At 40.3% G+C, this 17745-nt stretch overlaps 1 protein-coding gene across 1 annotated transcript; it reads right to left on the minus strand.

The window, feature by feature from the left end:
* Positions 1-62: 62 nt before the first annotated feature.
* cnppd1 (cyclin Pas1/PHO80 domain containing 1) lies at positions 63-16272 on the minus strand. Its single transcript, XM_008110120.3, has 8 exons — positions 16048-16272; positions 8907-9009; positions 6209-6290; positions 4939-5059; positions 3754-3882; positions 2895-2956; positions 2252-2369; positions 63-1559 (listed from the first exon to the last, which is right to left on the minus strand). The coding sequence occupies exons 1-8, from the start codon at positions 16114-16116 to the stop codon at positions 975-977; spliced, it is 1269 nt and encodes a 422-aa protein (XP_008108327.2). The 5' UTR covers positions 16117-16272; the 3' UTR covers positions 63-974.
* Between the last annotated feature and the right edge of the window lie 1473 nt (positions 16273-17745).

The raw sequence follows: 17745 nt of genomic DNA on the forward strand, positions 1-17745 counted from the left end.
TAATGACTGGTAGTACTTCTCTACAGCCTTCATAAAGGGAAAAAACACAAGACACAGACACATCCATAGCTACCTTTATTAGAAGAAATCCCATCTACAAGAAACAATGAAAAGTACAGCCAAAAAAGTGCTGGTAGGAATAAAGTGAAGGATATGATTGCCATCCCTCCACTACACCTCCTCAATTCTAAGAACTGCAGGGGGCAGTTAAGCTCTTGCAATAAGTTGGAGGTATCAAAATCTAATGTCATGGGGCCCTGAGCCTCAATTGCAATCGGTACCCTTTTTATTTCCAGTGCTATGGCTAAAGAAAACCTTAGCTACTCCAGCATGGTTCTCAGAATGCAAGAGGTTCTGTCTTTACTAGAAAGAGCAAGGATGGCAGGCTCAGGACAGTAAGATGAATTCACACATTAACATTAAACTAAGTAGTAAATCACTCAATATCTTAAACATACAGAATTGCTGGCTGGCACTGGCCACCGTGGGTGTGAGTTATTATGGATCATTACTTCTAAGTGTCCCAACAAGTCAACACACAAAAGAGTCAAGCTAAGAGGCGGTTCATAGTGTCTTCTGCAAGCAGCCCAATCCATGTGAAGACGCACGAAGTTCTATTCATTGAGCAACAACTCAGCCAGGTTCTCCAGGGCTCAGCTAAAGGTTGCACCAAACCCAAACATCATTGCTGCAGTTGATCCTGGCATTAATATGGGATCCACACCTCCAATATACTCCCTGAAGCCTTTAAGCACAACTGCCAATCATTTGCAAGGGGGTGGGAAGGGACAGAAAGGTCTTGAAATTATACCCAGAAAGGGGAACTGATATCCACTGTGATAAAGTCCATGAAACTCATCAGCCTTTCAATTTCCCAGCATTTTCTGCCTTTTTGCCCTATGTCTTTCTGACACACATAGAAACTCCCATCTAGATGCCCCAGTCTCACCCCACGCTGTGATTAAGCTATATCACTAGCTAGGAAAGATGAATGCCTTGATCCTTCCAAGCTCCAAGGCAGCCTGTGAGGAACACTGTTGCAGCGCCAGTGGATCAGGCCAGTCTTTGCAGTTAGGAGACATAGAAAGGTGCCAATTTCCACATGAACAACCTGTGCAATGAGTAGGAAGTCCAGAGGGAGCCGACTGTGTAGCAGGGCGGGCGCAAGACGTGTGGTTAGCTGCGATACAGGTGGATTGACTACAATGTGAGCAATGTGAAGGACTGATGGGAGCTGGTGGTGAGTAAGATAATGCATTAAGGACACTGCTCCACAGGTAGAGTGCTGTAGCCGTGACACCATTGCTTTCTGGCTGTTGTTCTTCACCATGAAAGGTTTGATTCTCTGCTGCTAGGCATGGAGAGCTATTAGGGAGCTCCAGGTTGCGGTCCGGCTGGACTGAAGATGGGACAGGCAGGCATGGAGCTAGAGTACCTTTAGGGCCAAGCAGCTCCATAGGACCAGCCCTTTTCACATGTACACTGTGATGCACGACGGCTGCAGAAGCAAGGACAGTAGCAAACCCGGTAAGGTACACCACTCCAAGAATGCAAGCCAGCTGCGGAAAGAGAAGATCACAGTGGTTATGTGCTCTCTTTGCCTTTAACTCCCAAAGTTCCCCTAATCTGGAGCGAGTCAGCTAAGCACCCCACCTAAATATTCATCTCCCATTCAAAGAAGAAAAAGTGGGGTTTTTTCCAGATTGTATGCAGATGAAGGGTGAAAACTGACCAAGTAATAATATTTTCACTAATATTCCACCAGGTTGCCAGTGTTCTTTTTTCTGGCATGGTACCTTAGTGATGCAATTTTGCTCAAACTAAATGATTTTTATACTAAGGAACTTAATATTCACAATATTGTTTTGTGGAGACTTGAAGATAGATAGAGAAATGCTTTCGTTGTACTGCCTGTATCTGCCTATTTTTAGCCAGGCTGCAATGGATTTTGTTGCTTTGTATGTTTTCAGCTGCTTCCATTATTTGCCTGATTATACCATATAAAGGACCTTGTAGGATGAAGGATGGCCAAATAAAAAAGTTTGCCTTTCAGGAAACAGTTCATTCAAAGAGAAGCATATCAGTAGAGATCTTTTTCTCTCTAAGAGATGCATATACACCCAAAGATAAACACATTGCTCTCTACCACTGGATATCTGCTTACTTGTTTCTACCTTTTCCTCACTATCAAAAGGTAGCTACACTCTTCTTCTTCCCCCAAGAGTTTTCCACTTTTAGCCTGCCCTCTTACCTTGGCCATTTGTTGGTAGAACTGACCCAGAGCCTGCTGCCACAGCACCCGCTCCATTAAGACAGACAGGTCTGTGTAGGTGAACCAGCCACGTTTGATGCCCTGCCTCTCAGCCACACTGCAAGGAGTGGAAAGAAGAATTAGAACCCTTGTCACAAGAATTCCTCATCACAGGCCTTATAACTTGGCAACATCTTGTCCAACAAGCAGAGACCTGTTCTACACAAATGGAAGGAGTACAGAAACAATTTCCACAGACCCAACAATATGAACTCCAGCAGCTGGACAAGCAGCCTTCTACTCTTTCTGTCTCACGAGTCTTTCCAGACAATTGCATCATGAGTATATGCCTGCTAAATATAGACTTCAAAGGATTCTGGGTTAAGACCCCCATTACAAATATCTGCTGCTATTATCTGATACACTGTGAAGTCACTTGTGAATGCTCCAGACAGGCTGATAGATCTACTCTGCACAGCTCAAGGCTCATTAACTTCATCAAAGTCTTACAATTTAGCCATAGATTCAGCAATTCTTCTCCATTCAGGTGTCTGAATGACTCTCGGTCACACTCAAAATGAATAACAAACAGAACAAGGGTGAAAGGAGCACAACAGTATCCTGAAAACAGGAAAGTACCTACCATCCTTCCAGCCAACTGAGCACTTCAAAAAGCTCCTTGGGGTCTGTATAGAGGCTCCAGTCCTGTAGAAAGGAGAAGGTATAAGTGAAACTGACTTGCCTTCTTGTTACTTGTGATAAAGTAAACCTCCTGTCTAACTTGGCAGACAACTAAAGTACAGGAGATTTCCAATGATATAGATGAAGAGCTTGTACCCCTTCTCCCATCAAGTTTAGCCACAATTACCAAAGGCAAAGGATGATAGGAATGCTAGTTCAACAACACTTGAAGCATCATCAATTTCCTACTTATGGGAAAATCTGTAATGGAGGGAAAGTAAAAATCCCCAAGAAGAGACCCTCCCTGTGTTGAGAGCTAGCCAGGCATCTCCCCCAGGTCTGACAACATTTCAACAGTGTTAATACTTTGGATCATGGAAACTCCTCTAAAGGAGTAAGGAAAGCACCTGTACCCATGACATTCAGGCACCAGATAAAAACCCATTTTACTGCTCTTTTTCAATGGAAAATTGTCCCCTTCTTTGACTGTATGCTTTAAAACTGCTATTTCTCTGTTTGCTGTTACTGCACTCAAAGCTTTAAAGATCTGTAATGATAGATCTATGAATGTATTATTTTAAAATGCTTTGTACGCTAGTTAGAAAGGTAGTATTTTGTATTTCAACAAAACAAAAAGACCAGCTTCTGCATCAATCATTTGTACCATTGCAAACGGCACTTCTTCAAAGCCTGGGATATTTATATTATGGAGATGATCGTTTTACAAAGCCCTCTGTGCTCATTTGAGCTCTGGATGAGAGCATCAGAGGTCTGTATGGTTACCTTTTAACACTACACTCCTCCTCTCACATGTTACTTACAATGGCCCTGAGGAAATTCATCTCCAGTGTGTTCATGGTCTGTACATCCACGTTGCCGGCAGCTCCCCATTCATCATTAAAAACCTCCTCTTCTTCACCTTCATCATATAAGTACTTGCTGGCAACCATCTGAAAGCAAGATAGAGGCATCTAAATATAGAACAGGGTGTGGTGATTCAGCCAGAAATGGGGTGTGGAATCTGCTTCTTGAAATGAGGTGGTGATACAGTCCAGTAGTTCTCAACCTTTGGTCCGCCAGGACTTCAAGTCCCAGAAACCCCAGCCAGCTAACCAGCTGTTAGGAACTGTGGGAGCTAAAGTCCAAAATACTTGTGGGACCAATGGTTGAGAACCACTGATTGCTGTGCTTTTCCCAGATTCCAGGGATGTAAAAACTCCATCCTCAATTTCACACTTTCTGTATATCAGGCCCCAAAATAAGCAGAGGGGCAGAATGAATCTACAGTACAACCTATGAAGCTTGACTAAGGAACTGATATCCTTCCAAATACCATATGTTACAGCTCCAGCAATTATTACCAATGGGCATGATGGACATTGCTGATAAGTTATAGGCCAAAGATCCAGACCAGTGGTTCTCAACCTGTGGGTCCCCAGGTGATTTGGCCTACAACTCCCAGAAATCCCAGGCAGTTTACCAACTGTTAGGATTTATGGGAGTTAAAGTCCAAAACATCTGGGGACCGACATCTGAGAACCACTAATCTAGACTGTTAAGTACTGCTCACTCTTTCCACATGAAAGATTCAGTACACTCAACCTAACCAGTTATACACAGAACACCCATTCACAAATAGGTGATTATCTGCAAATAGACATGTTGAGTGTCTAAACTATATATTGAAGGATAAAAGGAAAATACATCTCCTTAGTATTTCCAAACCATCTTTTAATTATCCAGAAGATGACTTGGAGCAATGCCACTTATCTTTAAGCCTCTCTATTGAATTCACAGATTAAGACTAAAATGTATAATAGGCAAGTTTGGATGCACAATGTTTTCAAGATAGGAATCCACCAGGTACTGTAGTTGTGTCATATAGAACTGAGGACAATCATATAGAACTGAGGGCAGTGTGGAAAGACTACTAAATAACACCTTACAAAATATGCACAACATTTGAGCAATCTACTCAGCCATAGCTTCACCCATTAGATATTTACCATTGAGATCAAGAAGAGATCAGAAGATGAGATCTGCTGTAGGTATTCAGGATTGCGGTGCCGGAGTCTTTCAATGTAAACCAAAGCCAACATCATAGAGCAGGGGGAGATACAAGCCTCTCTGGAATTAGAGTCAGGAGACACGTACTCTATCATTTTAGACACAAAGTAGACTCTTGAACTATATCACAGAAGGATTTTGGGAGCTGGAACAACCAATTCTGCAGAGAGTGAAGACCTGCCATGTTTCAACTTCTATCCCACTACATACAGATGTCACAATATGGCTGTTGTGCATTCCCATCGTCTTTATTTACATGTTCAAACTGCCCCATCAGTTTCACAAAAATGGTATGGAGATTAGGAGCCATGGTAATACTCATGAAAATAGGCCAAGAAAGCATAATCAAAGAATTGAAGCAGCTATGGAAAAAGGATCCCGGACATGCTTCATATGATCATATCCACAAAAGCTTGTTCTTTCATACTATGCTCTCATTGAAAAGAAGGTGGAACAACAGTTCAGCTTCTAAAATTGTCCTGAGTTACCATTCTCATTTCATATAGGAATGACTATCTCTAAACCTCCCCTACAGTTATTCTTAATAATTGCCTTACAATGTCTCTGTTCCTATCTATTCTTACAACCACCCACTGCTGGGGAAAAAACGTAAAGCTGACTTTATGTAAATAAATGTATTCATCAGATATACCTCTAAATAATGTTATATTTGGAGAAGTCTAGTGCTCATGTTGCACAACCTGGCGACCTCATAGTTCTGTGGTAAGGCTCTGCTACATACTGGTGCTGTTAGTTTTTTTAAAAGTGTGATTACATGTACATTCCTATCTGTTTTAAATCAGTGTATATTTTGCCTTAAAATATAAATTTGCTAAGACACCAGATCCTGTCTGATCTTAGAAGCTAAGCCAGGGTCAGCCCTGGTCAATACCTGGATAGGATACTATCAACAAATCCCAGGAGCTTTAGGTTATATTTCAGAAGAAGGAACTGGCAAAATCACAACTGACTGTTCCTTTCTTAAGAAAAATCTATGAAATTCATGGTCACCATAAGTCAAAAGATGACTGAAAGGCATACACACTGCCTTACCAATGAAAAAAGGCTCTCATGGCAACTTGAATGCAAGTCCAAATATTCATTTAAGAACAAAAATACAAAACCCAAGCCCCACATTCCCAAGGGTAAGAACACTATATTGGATAAGAAATTGGTATAGGAAAAAGCAGAAAGCATTCTGAACTATACCGGGAGACATGAGACACATATTTTTTCTGAAGCCTCCGAATGGGACTAGGAGCAGCTTTCTGGAGTAGTTCCACAGCAATATCTAGAATGAAGAAAACAACAAGGTTGAAAGCTAAGTGCACAGCCCTTTGTTATCAAGCCACATCAGTATCTTACTCCAAACACAGAACCCATATGTCCCCTTCTAGGAAACCAAAACTGCTTTGCTCTGTGAGCTACTTAACCAAAAAGATGCTTGAAGAACTTGTCAAAAAGAAAAAAGGAAAAAAAAACCCTACTGGTGTTATTTTATGTTAACCTTCTAGTTGGAAACTAAATGAAAGATTCTTTAAAAGCAAATTAACGTTATTTAACTACTAAAATTATTTTGGCATCTTTTTAAAAAAAGTTTGCAAATCCAAATATAGCGTCAAATCTAAATTGGATGGACTGGGCAACTGCTGACTTCAACCACAGACATAATAAAAAACATGAATTGCCGTTTTGATATTTAAAATAATCAGCGTGAAAGTGTCTTGTATATTTCACCTGGACCTATTTATAGTCAGAAATATTAATGCAGGACTTCATTCCCCATTCTCCCCTCCCAGTCCCTGCATTCCTTAAAAAACTGCTCTTGAGGGTCTCTGAGTCCCTAGGAGTAAATTTGAAATTGCACAGTATCTTGCCTTAAAAGCAATTCCTTCCAACAACACTAATGGATTATGGGCAATGTCCTGAGAGCAAAGAACAGCCAAAATAGCAAGGAAGAAAGCATGCTTCAACACAAATGGTATAGTGAGTTTTCCCACCATCTCAAGATCCAAAGCCCTTTTCCTTAGAGTTTTCATTCACTTCAAAAAAGACAAATAATTGATAAGCGAGCTTTGAATATATAGTTTTTGGTACTTCCCAAAAAATAAAACAATCCTAAGTATTTGTCTTGATCATTTTTATTATGGTCTACAAATCTTTCCAGCTGAACAAGATCAGCCAGAAGTTGCTGGCCAAACTTTGGACTCCTAACCTCTGAAATATTTGTCTCTTAGCAACTGTCAGACGCCACCCTTTTCCTGCTGGTTCAAACTACATGCTAGCATCCGTTATCCCAGTTCTGGCCAAGGAGTGAGTTAGAGTAGAGCTGCTTAAACCTTTCCACTTGCAACTTTTTTTGGCCCAAGAAATGCTTACATAACCTCAGATTTCTAAGTATATAAAATAGGTACATTTACTGATAACAAATTAACATTTGCAAGTTTTGTTAAACAAGCTGATTTTCCTTTTTATGAAGTTTTGTTGAAATTTCTTCTGCAGAGTCCACTGTAAACACTACACAGCAATTTCGTGTAAATGTCTAGAATTGCCACTAAATGACATTCAGAAACCTTTTAGCATTGCCAAATATTTCAGGGACATTTGGGGTCAGGACCCACAGTTTAAGAAGCAGTGGTTTAGAGATCCCCTTAGTTCATTCATGCCTATAGACCTCAGTGGCTACTATTTTTTTATGCTGTGTTATCTGCAGTGGAGACCTTGGGAAAGGTGTCAATTATCTACTCAGTCTGCAAAAACATCCTGTTTAGTCTATGGAACTTGACTACAAAAGGTTTGCCACCAGCTGTGAAACACTCACATTCTCTCTCATATAGAAAGCAATTCCCTTGCATATGACTCAGTTCCACCGCTGCAGTTATCCTGAGTGTTTAAGCTACCAGGAATGCTGACAAGCAAGTAAAGGGGAAGTTAATTCACTGACTTTGTATTAGAACCAGGCTAGAATTTTACAGAAAAGACTGAATAACTAAATTTGAGTGTGCAGTAAGGGGGACTGAGCCATTTTCTAGGTAACATGAAAAAGTCAAAGACCATTGGGAGAAGGGAATTCCAGTCAGGAAACAATCAGGACTAGCTAACACTTCCCAACAGAGGATTCCCTAGGCAGGAAGTAGTCAGGCTTTGAAGCAGTAAAGTATTAAATGCTAATCAAGATGGCCAACTGTAACATTCACACTTGCCCCAAACATACAAGAGTTCTATTTTCCTACCCTAGACATTCTACAGATATATTGCCTAGTTTCCAACAGACCTCACAACCTCTGAGGATGCCTGCCATAAATGTGGGCAAAACGTCAGGCGAGAATGCTTCTGGAACATGGCCATACAACCCAGAAAACTCACAGCAGCCCAATATCAGCTCTGACAAACATATGCCAAGATCAAAATGCCAAGAAAGTGAGGAAGAGAAGCAATAGAGTTTAGTAATTTTGGGTTCGATCCAGCATGTTTCTAATTACAGTAATAATAATAATAATAATAAACTTTATTTCTATTCCGCCTTATCTCCCCAAAGGGACTCAGGCGGATTCCAACAAACAACGGCATACATTCAATGCCTTCAAAAAACAGATAAATATTAGCATAAAATCCCAAGACCCCACATATGAATACAACGTTAAAAACCTAACATCAAATTAAACCTAATCTCAGTGAATTGAATATAACATCAATAACCTAAACCAATACAGTCAGACAGTACTGTACCTACTCTTGGCAATTCAGGATAGTACGTAGTTTGGACTGAGCTATGACAATTAAAGTGGCATCAAACTGCATTAATTCTACAACGTAGATGCATCAGAGGTTATACCCATTCAGTATGTCCCTCCCTTCCTCTGGCTGCTTTCCTGGCTCAGCTGTAATATCCCAAATCCAGACTCACCTGCAACAGGACTTGAGAGATTATCCAGGGTGCCATCTTTATCCCAACCATAGTAAAGCCTCTTACGGACACGATCACTCAGCTGCTGGTGCCTGGGAAGAAACTGAGAAAAAAACAGTGGGGATTTAAAATACAGAACTTGGACTTTACATCTTTCTGCCCTACTTGCTCCACTGAAACATCTTAATTCTATACAGTTAAACTGGAAGAGGCACACAAAATGGAAAAGGAATCTAGTGTACATAAATGCATATAAAGCCCAAATCCTTCTGCAGATCACGTTCATGGGTGTGTGAATTTCGTCTTGCTTCCAACTCAAGAATTATGACAGACATCCCACAAATGTATTTTCAAATACTATGAAGAAAAGGATTCTAAAAATCCCATACTGCTTCTTCTCCTTTATTACTATTCCACCTAAACACACACCGTTACCCAAATTTTGGCTTGCCCTCAACAACCATGCTTCATTTATTATTGAAGATAGTATTTGTTAATTTATTCAAATTGTTGGCCACCAAAATCCACCTGAATGATTCGACGGGGAACTTTTAATAAAATCCTTGTACATATTAACTCACCAAATAACCTCCTTTAAATATAAAGTAGAAACAGTTTTTTTTAACCTTGGCATTCCCATCCACATCTTATATAATGTTATAAGCTTCTATATATATAAAAGGGTAATGAAATTTCGGCCTAGGACAAAACAACAAAACTACACATCCCAGAAACACTAAACTTGGCAGCACAACCCCTCATCCATGCCTCTACGTTCATACAACAAAAAGAAAAGAAAAATTAAGTCCTAATTAGAGGGAGAGGAATAATTGTTTTTATCCAATTGCTGCCAGTTAGAAGGCTAAGCTCCGCCCACTTGGTCTCCTAGCAACCCACTCAGTCCAGGGGACAGGCAGAGTTAGGCCTCACTTAGGCCTCTTCCACACTGCCTATAAAATACAGATTATCTGATTTGAACTGTAAGATGACTGTAGTTGATCTCAGATTGCTTTTAGCTCACTGCTTTTTAACCTGTGGGCCCTGACCCCAAATGGGGTCCCCTTCGCTGATTGTTGGGGTCATGAAAAAATTGGCAAAATCATTTGCACAAATCTATGAGCAAAAACATGCAATCTTTACAGTAAACTCTGCAGAAAAAGCTTTAAATGTACAAAGAAAGGAAAATCAGTTTGTTTAGCAAGCCTTGCAAATGCTGATTTATTATCAGTACACATTTGATTTTAAACCTATTTTATGTCCCTATATACCTGAGGTCACATAAAAATATTCTCAGTAGGAAAGTGGTTGTGAGTGGAAAAAGCTTAAGAAGACCTGTTTTAGCTAAATGTTTTAGTATTCAAGTGTGGAGTATCTGCTGACACAACTGTATCCAGGAAAGGCAATGAACCATTGTCCTAAGTCTGGCCCTTCCCTTGTTGCCAGTGGTTATTTCACTGATGACACTATTACAGTTTTGTACCAAGAATAAAACAAGGCATTGAACAACTTGGTTTCCTTTGCTAACAACAAAACAATGGGTTCATGTCCTGGGCTTGACAAAAAGCCTCATTGTTTCATCACTTTAAAAAGCAGGAGTGTCACCCTTTTCATGCTTTCCTTGATTTTTACACCAACTTGCTTTTATTTTTTCTTAATACGCCTCCCTAATGACATTCATCCTCTGAGTACTGCTTTCTTTTTTTAAGACCTGGAATAAGTATTTATTCTCATTTGATTATTTCTATGTCCTCAGATATTGAGGAAAGGGGAACATGCACTCCAGCTTCAAAATGTTAGTACATCTGTTGCAGCAAAACAACAAAATACCTTGTGGCATATTAAAGATTGAGAATTTTAATTTGGCAGGAATTTTAATAGGCTCCAACAAAACGTAAGCTAAATAAAATGTATTATCTTTAAGACACCCAAGACATCAATGTCTTCAGCATTTTATTGTGTAAACCTACAATTACAAAGGGAATAAACTAAAGGAGGAGAATACTAGTGGCCAAAAGACTCCTACAATAAAGTTGCTGATTGAGAGGCTTTGGAGGAATATTGTCTATTCTTTTTCTGTTTCTTATTTTTATAATCACAATATTATGAACTTTTTCTGTTACTGTGTTGGTTTCAAGAAGTGGTTCAACTAGTCAGCTGCTGGTTTTGCTACAATTTCTGCTTTATGTACTAAAGCCACAATTAGACATGGATTAGGATTGTAATAAATAGTTCCAATTTTTCTAGAATTCTTTAGGCAAGTTTTAACATATGATGGAGCAGAAAGGCTGGTTCTGTATTTTATGTAACATCAATCTGTTTTTTATATCAGCCGGTTTATTGCTGCAAACCATCTAGAGTTTGGTTCAAAACAGTGTAATATTTTCTTTCTTTGGGGTGTTGTGTGTTTTCCAGGCTGTATGGCCATGTTCTAGCAGCATTTCCTCCCAACATTTCACCTGCATCTGTGGCTGGCATCTTCAGAGGGGAAAAAATTGCAAAAAATTTAACACCTTCTTACTGATTAACCGAAATAAGCTGCTAAATTGTACTGAGATGGGGAGTGAATGGTAGGGTGTGAGGGATTTCATCTTCTGCATATTTACAGTGTTATGCTTTATTGTCCTTGACTGTATATGTTAGTGTCCTGTTCCTTGGTGAAAAGAGTTATAAACGTTGTTGTCATTCCTGTTATTACATCTGAGTATTCCTTGCCTAAGAAACCCTTATAAAATCCCGAGTTGCCATAAATGGAGAGGCAACCTGAAGGCAAATGAGTTTGGCATTCCACGAAGCTGATGTGGAGGGCTCTAGTTCACAAAAACTTCAGCTATGGGGAATTTACTAGCCTTTTAAAGCAGCATGAAACTCTTGTGCTGCTTCTGTGACTGGTTAAATATAATGAATCACCTGGAAAGTGTCACAATTCTCCTAATCCATGTATCTCAAGATGAGAAGGGATTACCATTATTATATTTATTTATACCTCGCTTTATCTCTCCTGAAGGAGACTCAAATACTGAATGTGCTGGAAGATGAGTAGGATCCTCTTCCCCTTCCCAGTAACTGGTTGTTGACACAAAATAACTGATATCTAATTTAGAAGGAAATGCCACAGAATAGTGTGTGACTTGCTCATAAGGTTAGAGGCTGCAGCGGAGGGGAGTAGCCAGAGTCCTATGATCAAACCTGATTAAGGACAGTTTTGGAACAGAGGTGGAAAATAAGCCATTAAATGGCAAGTGGAATGTGTGGCCATTTTAAAAAAAATCTTTATGATAGGTATAGGTAAAGGTTTTCCCCTGACATTAAGTTTAGTCATATCCAACTCTGGGGGTTGGTGCTCATCTCAATTTCTAAGCCGAAGAGCTGGCGCTGTCCGTAGACACCTCCAAGGTCATGTGGCCAGGATGACTGCATGGACCGTCTTTACCCTCCTGTCGGAGTAGTATCTACTGATCTATTCACATTTGCATGTTTTCGAACTGCTAGGTTGGCAGAAGGTGGGGCTAACAGCGGGAGCTCACCCCACTCCCCAGATTCGAACTGCCAACCTTTCGGTCCGCAAGTTCAGGAGCTCTGTGGTTTAATGAAAGATTATAGCAAAAAAGGGGGGGAAAGGGCAGAAACTGAAAAGGTAGAAAGAATTATCTTTATCTTGGCAGTTACACAAACATATTATATTGTTCATATATGTGTGTGTGTGACTGCTTGTCATCTCTCAGCTTTTGGCAACTTCATGGATTTCATAGGGTTTTCTTAGGCAAGGAATATTCTGAGGTGGTTTGCCATTTACTTCCTCTGAAAGGTTGAAGGCAGCACCTGGAATTCATTGGTAGCTCCCCATCCAAGTACTAACAGGGCTGACCCTGTTCAGCTTCCAAGATCAGATGGATTAGTGACATTAGGATATTTAACTCTCTGGGCAGTCCGAATCATTTCACAAAGAAACATGGGAACACCTAACCTTTTGTGTTTACTTTTCAAGTGACCTGTCAATTTAGGACAACCCCCTCAATTTCCAAGGGTTTTCTTAGAAAAGGAATACTCAGAGGTGGTTTTAATAACACCACCAAAAAGAACAACAGCAATGTTCCAGCAAGATTTTAAATTGTATTAAAAGGCTTTTAATGTGAGCTGCTTTGAGTCTCCTTTGTGGAGAGAAAATGTGGGGTATAGATAAATATAATAATAAACAGGGTTGTTGTATGTTTTCCGGGCTGTATGTTCCAGAAGTATTCTCTCCTGACGTTTCGCCCACATCTATGGCAGGCATCCTCAGAGGTTGTGAGGTATGGAAAAACTAAGCAAGGAAGGTTTATACATATCTGTGGAAAGTCCAGGGTGTGAGAAGAACTCTTTTTCAGTTGGAAAGCCAGCCCTGTGATCCCGGCCATGAAAGCCTTCGACAAACATCATAATAATAAATGTCCTGGGTTGCTGTGAGTTTTCTAGGCTGTACAGCCATGTTCCAGAAGCATTCTCTCCTGACGTTTCACCCACATCTATGGCAGGCATCCTCAGAGGCTGTGAGGTCTGTTGGAAACTAGGCAAGTGGGGTTTATATATTTGTGGAATGCCCAGGGAGGGAGAAAGAACTTTCGTCCATTGGAGGCAAGTGTGAATATTGCAATTGGCCAGTTTGATTAGCATTGAATAGCCTTGCAGCTTCAAAGCCTGGCTGCTTCCTGCCTGAAGAATCCTTTGTTGGGAATGATTGTTTCATGTCTGGAATTCCCGTCTTCTGAGTGTTGTTCTTTATTTACTGAACTGATTTTAGAGTATTTTAATACTGGTAGCCAGATTTTGTTCATTTTCATGGTTTCCTCCTTTCTGTTGAAATTGTCCACATGCTTGTGGATTTCAACGGCTTCTCTGTGTACTCTGAAATGGCGGTTGTTAGAGTGGTCCAACATTTCTGTGTTCTCAAATAATATGCTGTGTCCAGGTTGGTCCATTAAGTGTCTTCCTATGGCTGACTTCTCTGGTTGAGTTAGTTTACAGTGCTTTTCATGTTCCTTGATTCGTGTCTGGGCAATGCTCTGTTTAGGAGTCCCTATGTAAACATGTCCACAACCACATGGTATACAGTAGACTCCTGCAGATGTGAGAGGATCGTCTAACCTTTTGTGTGTATTTTTCAAGTGACCTGTCAATTTAGGACAACCCTCTCAATTTCCCAGGATTTTCTTAAACAAGAAATACTCAGAAGTGGTTTTAATAACAACAGCAATAATAATAATAATAATAATAATAATAATAATAATAATAATAATAATTGTTTTTTTCTGAAGGGACTTGGAGCAGCTCACATGGGGACAAAGTCCCAAGAACAACAATTTAATATACAATTTAAACATAAAAATACAGAATTAAAATACATAACAGCAATTATTTAAAACAACTTAAAATGAAAATGCAATATATAAATTGCTGGACAAAAGTGGGACAATGTTCCAGCAAGATTTTAAATTGTATTGAAATGCTCTTAATGTAAGCGGCTTTGAGCCTCCTTTGTTGAGAAGCACAACAACAACAACAACAACAACAACAACATTTGTCATAATCAGAACTGACCCTGCTCAACTTCCAAATCCTGGATTGAGTGCCTTTCAGGTACAGTAGAGTCTCGCTTATACAACATTCTGGATTATACCATGCAATCTGCCTCCCGCCCAAATCCCCAGCTCTTTCTCTAGGCAGCGAGGACTGAACTTTTTATGGATTTAACTTCTGACTGTGTTGTTACTGTAAGTTCAGTTGATGCAGTTCTATCTTTATATGGAGTCAATTTGTTAGCAGCCAATGTTTTTGCAGTCAATGTTTTGAATACACTGCGATGTTTTGGTGCTAAACTTGTAAATACAGTCATTACTACTTAATGTTACCGCATATTGAACTGCCTTTTCTGTCGATTTGTTGTAAAACATGATGTTTTGGTGCTTAATTTGTAAAATCATAACGTGATTTGACGTTTAATAGGTTTTTCCTGAATCCGTCCTTATTATCCAACATTTTTGCTTATCCAACGTTCTGCCGGCCCGTTTATGTTGGATAAGCGAGACTCTACTGTATTAAATCAATACTACAGCACTGACACTTAAATCAATCCCCATCCTTCCATGAGTAATTGTTACCAACTATGAAAACCAAAAGTGATTCATTTCCATGAAGCTAATAAAGGCCTCAGCATCCTACAGTGGGGAGAGACCCCAGTGGCCCGGTCCAACCTCATCCTGCCATGCACGAGACCACAAACAAAGCCCTCCCGACAGATGGCCACCCAGCCTCTGCTTAAAAACCCCCAGAGACGGAGGCTCTATGACAGGGGTCCCCAAACTAAGGCCCGGGGGCCGGATGCGGCCCTCCGAGGACATTTACCTGGCCCCCGCCCTCAGTTTTATATTATAATATATTGTATATACATATAATATTGATAATAATATTATAATGTAATACAATATAACACTAATAATAATACCATATAATAATATTAATTATATATTCTATATTACATATAATATTACTAATAATATTACAGTATAGTGGTATAGTTTAATATAGTAATATATAATGCTAATATTGTGCTATGCTAATAATATAATATATTGTATGTACATATAATTTGTAAGCCACTCTGAGGCCCCTTTGGGGTGAGAAGGCTGTGATACAAATGTAGTAAATAAATGCAGTAAATAAATAAATAATAAATAAATACATTTTAGACTTAGGCTCGCCCAAAGTCTGAAATGACTTGAAGGCACACAACAACAACAATCCTAATTAACTTGACTATCTCATTGGCCAGAAGCAGGACCACACTTCCCATTGAAATCCTGACCAATCTATGTTGGTTAAAACTGTTTTTATTTTTAAATATTGTATTGTTCTTTCGTTGTTGTTGTTGTTGTTGTTTTTGCACTACAAATAAGACATGTGCAGTGTGCATCGGAATTTGTTTGTATTTTTTTTTCCAAATGATAATCCGGCCCCTCAACAATCTGAAGGATTGTGGACCGGCCCTTGAATTAAAAAGTTTGAGGACCCCTGCTCTACGACCTATGTAGTACTAGGCTGGAGGGCGTGACGAGGAGGATGGCCTGGGATCTCCTTGATGGCGGCGAAGGGAGTGGGCAGGACTCACCGTGAACTCCTGGAAGCCGCTGAGAGAGAAGGCGCCCTCCTCGTCCAGGAAGAGCCCGTTCAGGTCCATGGCTCGGGGACAGGAAGAGCTCTCCTCCTCTTCGGTCCTCGGCTGCTCCTTGGCTCCTGAGCAGAAGGCTCCCTGCCCCGACGGCGCCGCAGAGGCGAAGGAAGGAGAGGAAGGAGGAAGAGCCCGGCACCCGCCCCGCCTGGCCTGCCTCTTCCTGGGGCGGGCCTTCCTCCACGGCCGCCCCTTCCTTCTTTCCGTCCAGTGTGAGTCACGCCAGGCGGAAGCCCGGGAGATGGGCCTGGGGAGCCCACACTGTGGAACGAGTACAGTTCAACTGCAATGGCTTCAGTGCTATGGAATCATGACAGCTGTGCCACTGTTGAGAGTGGCTGTGCTTCACCAAAATGCAAATCCCTTGACTGGCACAGCATTGAGCTATGGCAGTTAAAGTGGCGTAAAGTTAGGGATAGCTAACACTGCAGAAGACAGGAGCAGAATTCAAAACCATCTTAACAGACTAGAGATGGGCCGAAACTAACAAAATGAACTTCAACAGGGACAAATGCAAGGTACTCCACTTCGGCAGAAAAACTGGAATGCAAAGATACAGAATGGGGGACGATGCCTGGCTGGACAGCAGTATAATACTAATAATACAATATAATAATGTTAATTATATATTATATTACATGTAATATTAATAATAATATTGCAATATATTGTTATACAGTAGAGTCTCACTTATCCAAGCTAAACAGGCCGGCAGAAGCTTGGATAAGTGAATATCTTGGATAATAAGGAGGGATTAAGGAAAAGCCTATTAAACATCAAATTAGGTTATGATTTTACAAATTAAGTCCCAAAACTTCATGTTATACAACAAATTTGAATGAAAAAGTAGTTCAGTACGCAGCAATGTTATGTTGTAATTACTGTATTTATGAATTTAGCACCAAAATATCATGATATATTGAAAACATTGACTACAAAAATGGCTTGGATTATCCAGAGGCTTGGATAAGTGAGACTCTACTGTAGTACAATATAGTAATTTATTACCAGTATTGTGCTATGCTAATAATATAATATTGTATGTAAATTTAATTTGTAAGCTGCTCTGAATCCCCTTCAGGGTGAGAAGGGCGGGATATAAATGTATTAAATAATAATAATAATACGTGCGAAAAAGACCTTGGACTCCTCATGGACAACAAGTTAAACATGAGCCAACAATGTGATGCGGCTGCTAAAAAAGCCAATGGGATTCTGGCCTGCATCAATAGGAGTATAGTGTCTAGATCCAGGGAAGTCATGCTACCCCTCTATTCTGTGTTGGTCAGGTCTCACCTGGAATACTGTGTCCAATTTTAGGCACCGCAATTGAGGGGAGATGTTGACAAGCTGGAATGTGTCCAGAGGAGGGCGACTAATATGATCAAGGGTCTAGAGAACAAACCCCATGAGGAGCAGCTTAAAGAGCTAGGCATGTTTAGCCTGCAGAAGAGAAGGCTAAGAAGAGACATGATAGCCATGTACAAATATGTGAGGGGAAATCATAGGGAGGAGGGAGCAAGCTTGTTTTCTGCTGCCCCGCAGACTAGGACGCAGAACAATGGCTTCAAACTACACGAAAGGAGATTCCACCTGAACATCAGGAAGAACTTCCTGACAGCGAGAACTGTTCAGCAG

This window comes from Anolis carolinensis, chromosome 1 (genome assembly GCF_035594765.1).
Source record: "Anolis carolinensis isolate JA03-04 chromosome 1, rAnoCar3.1.pri, whole genome shotgun sequence".
Taxonomy (NCBI): domain Eukaryota; kingdom Metazoa; phylum Chordata; class Lepidosauria; order Squamata; family Dactyloidae; genus Anolis; species Anolis carolinensis.

Coding starts and splice junctions, on each gene's coding strand:
- cnppd1 (XM_008110120.3), bottom strand. CDS start 16,116: ATGGACCTGAACGGGCTCTTCCTGGACGAGGAGGGCGCCTTCTCTCTC. Junction 9,010..16,047: donor GCGGCTTCCAGGAGTTCACG/GTGAGTCCTGCC, acceptor TTTTTTTCTCAG/TTTCTTCCCAGGCACCAGCA. Junction 2,370..2,894: donor CTCAGTTGGCTGGAAGGATG/GTAGGTACTTTC, acceptor CACTCCTTGCAG/TGTGGCTGAGAGGCAGGGCA.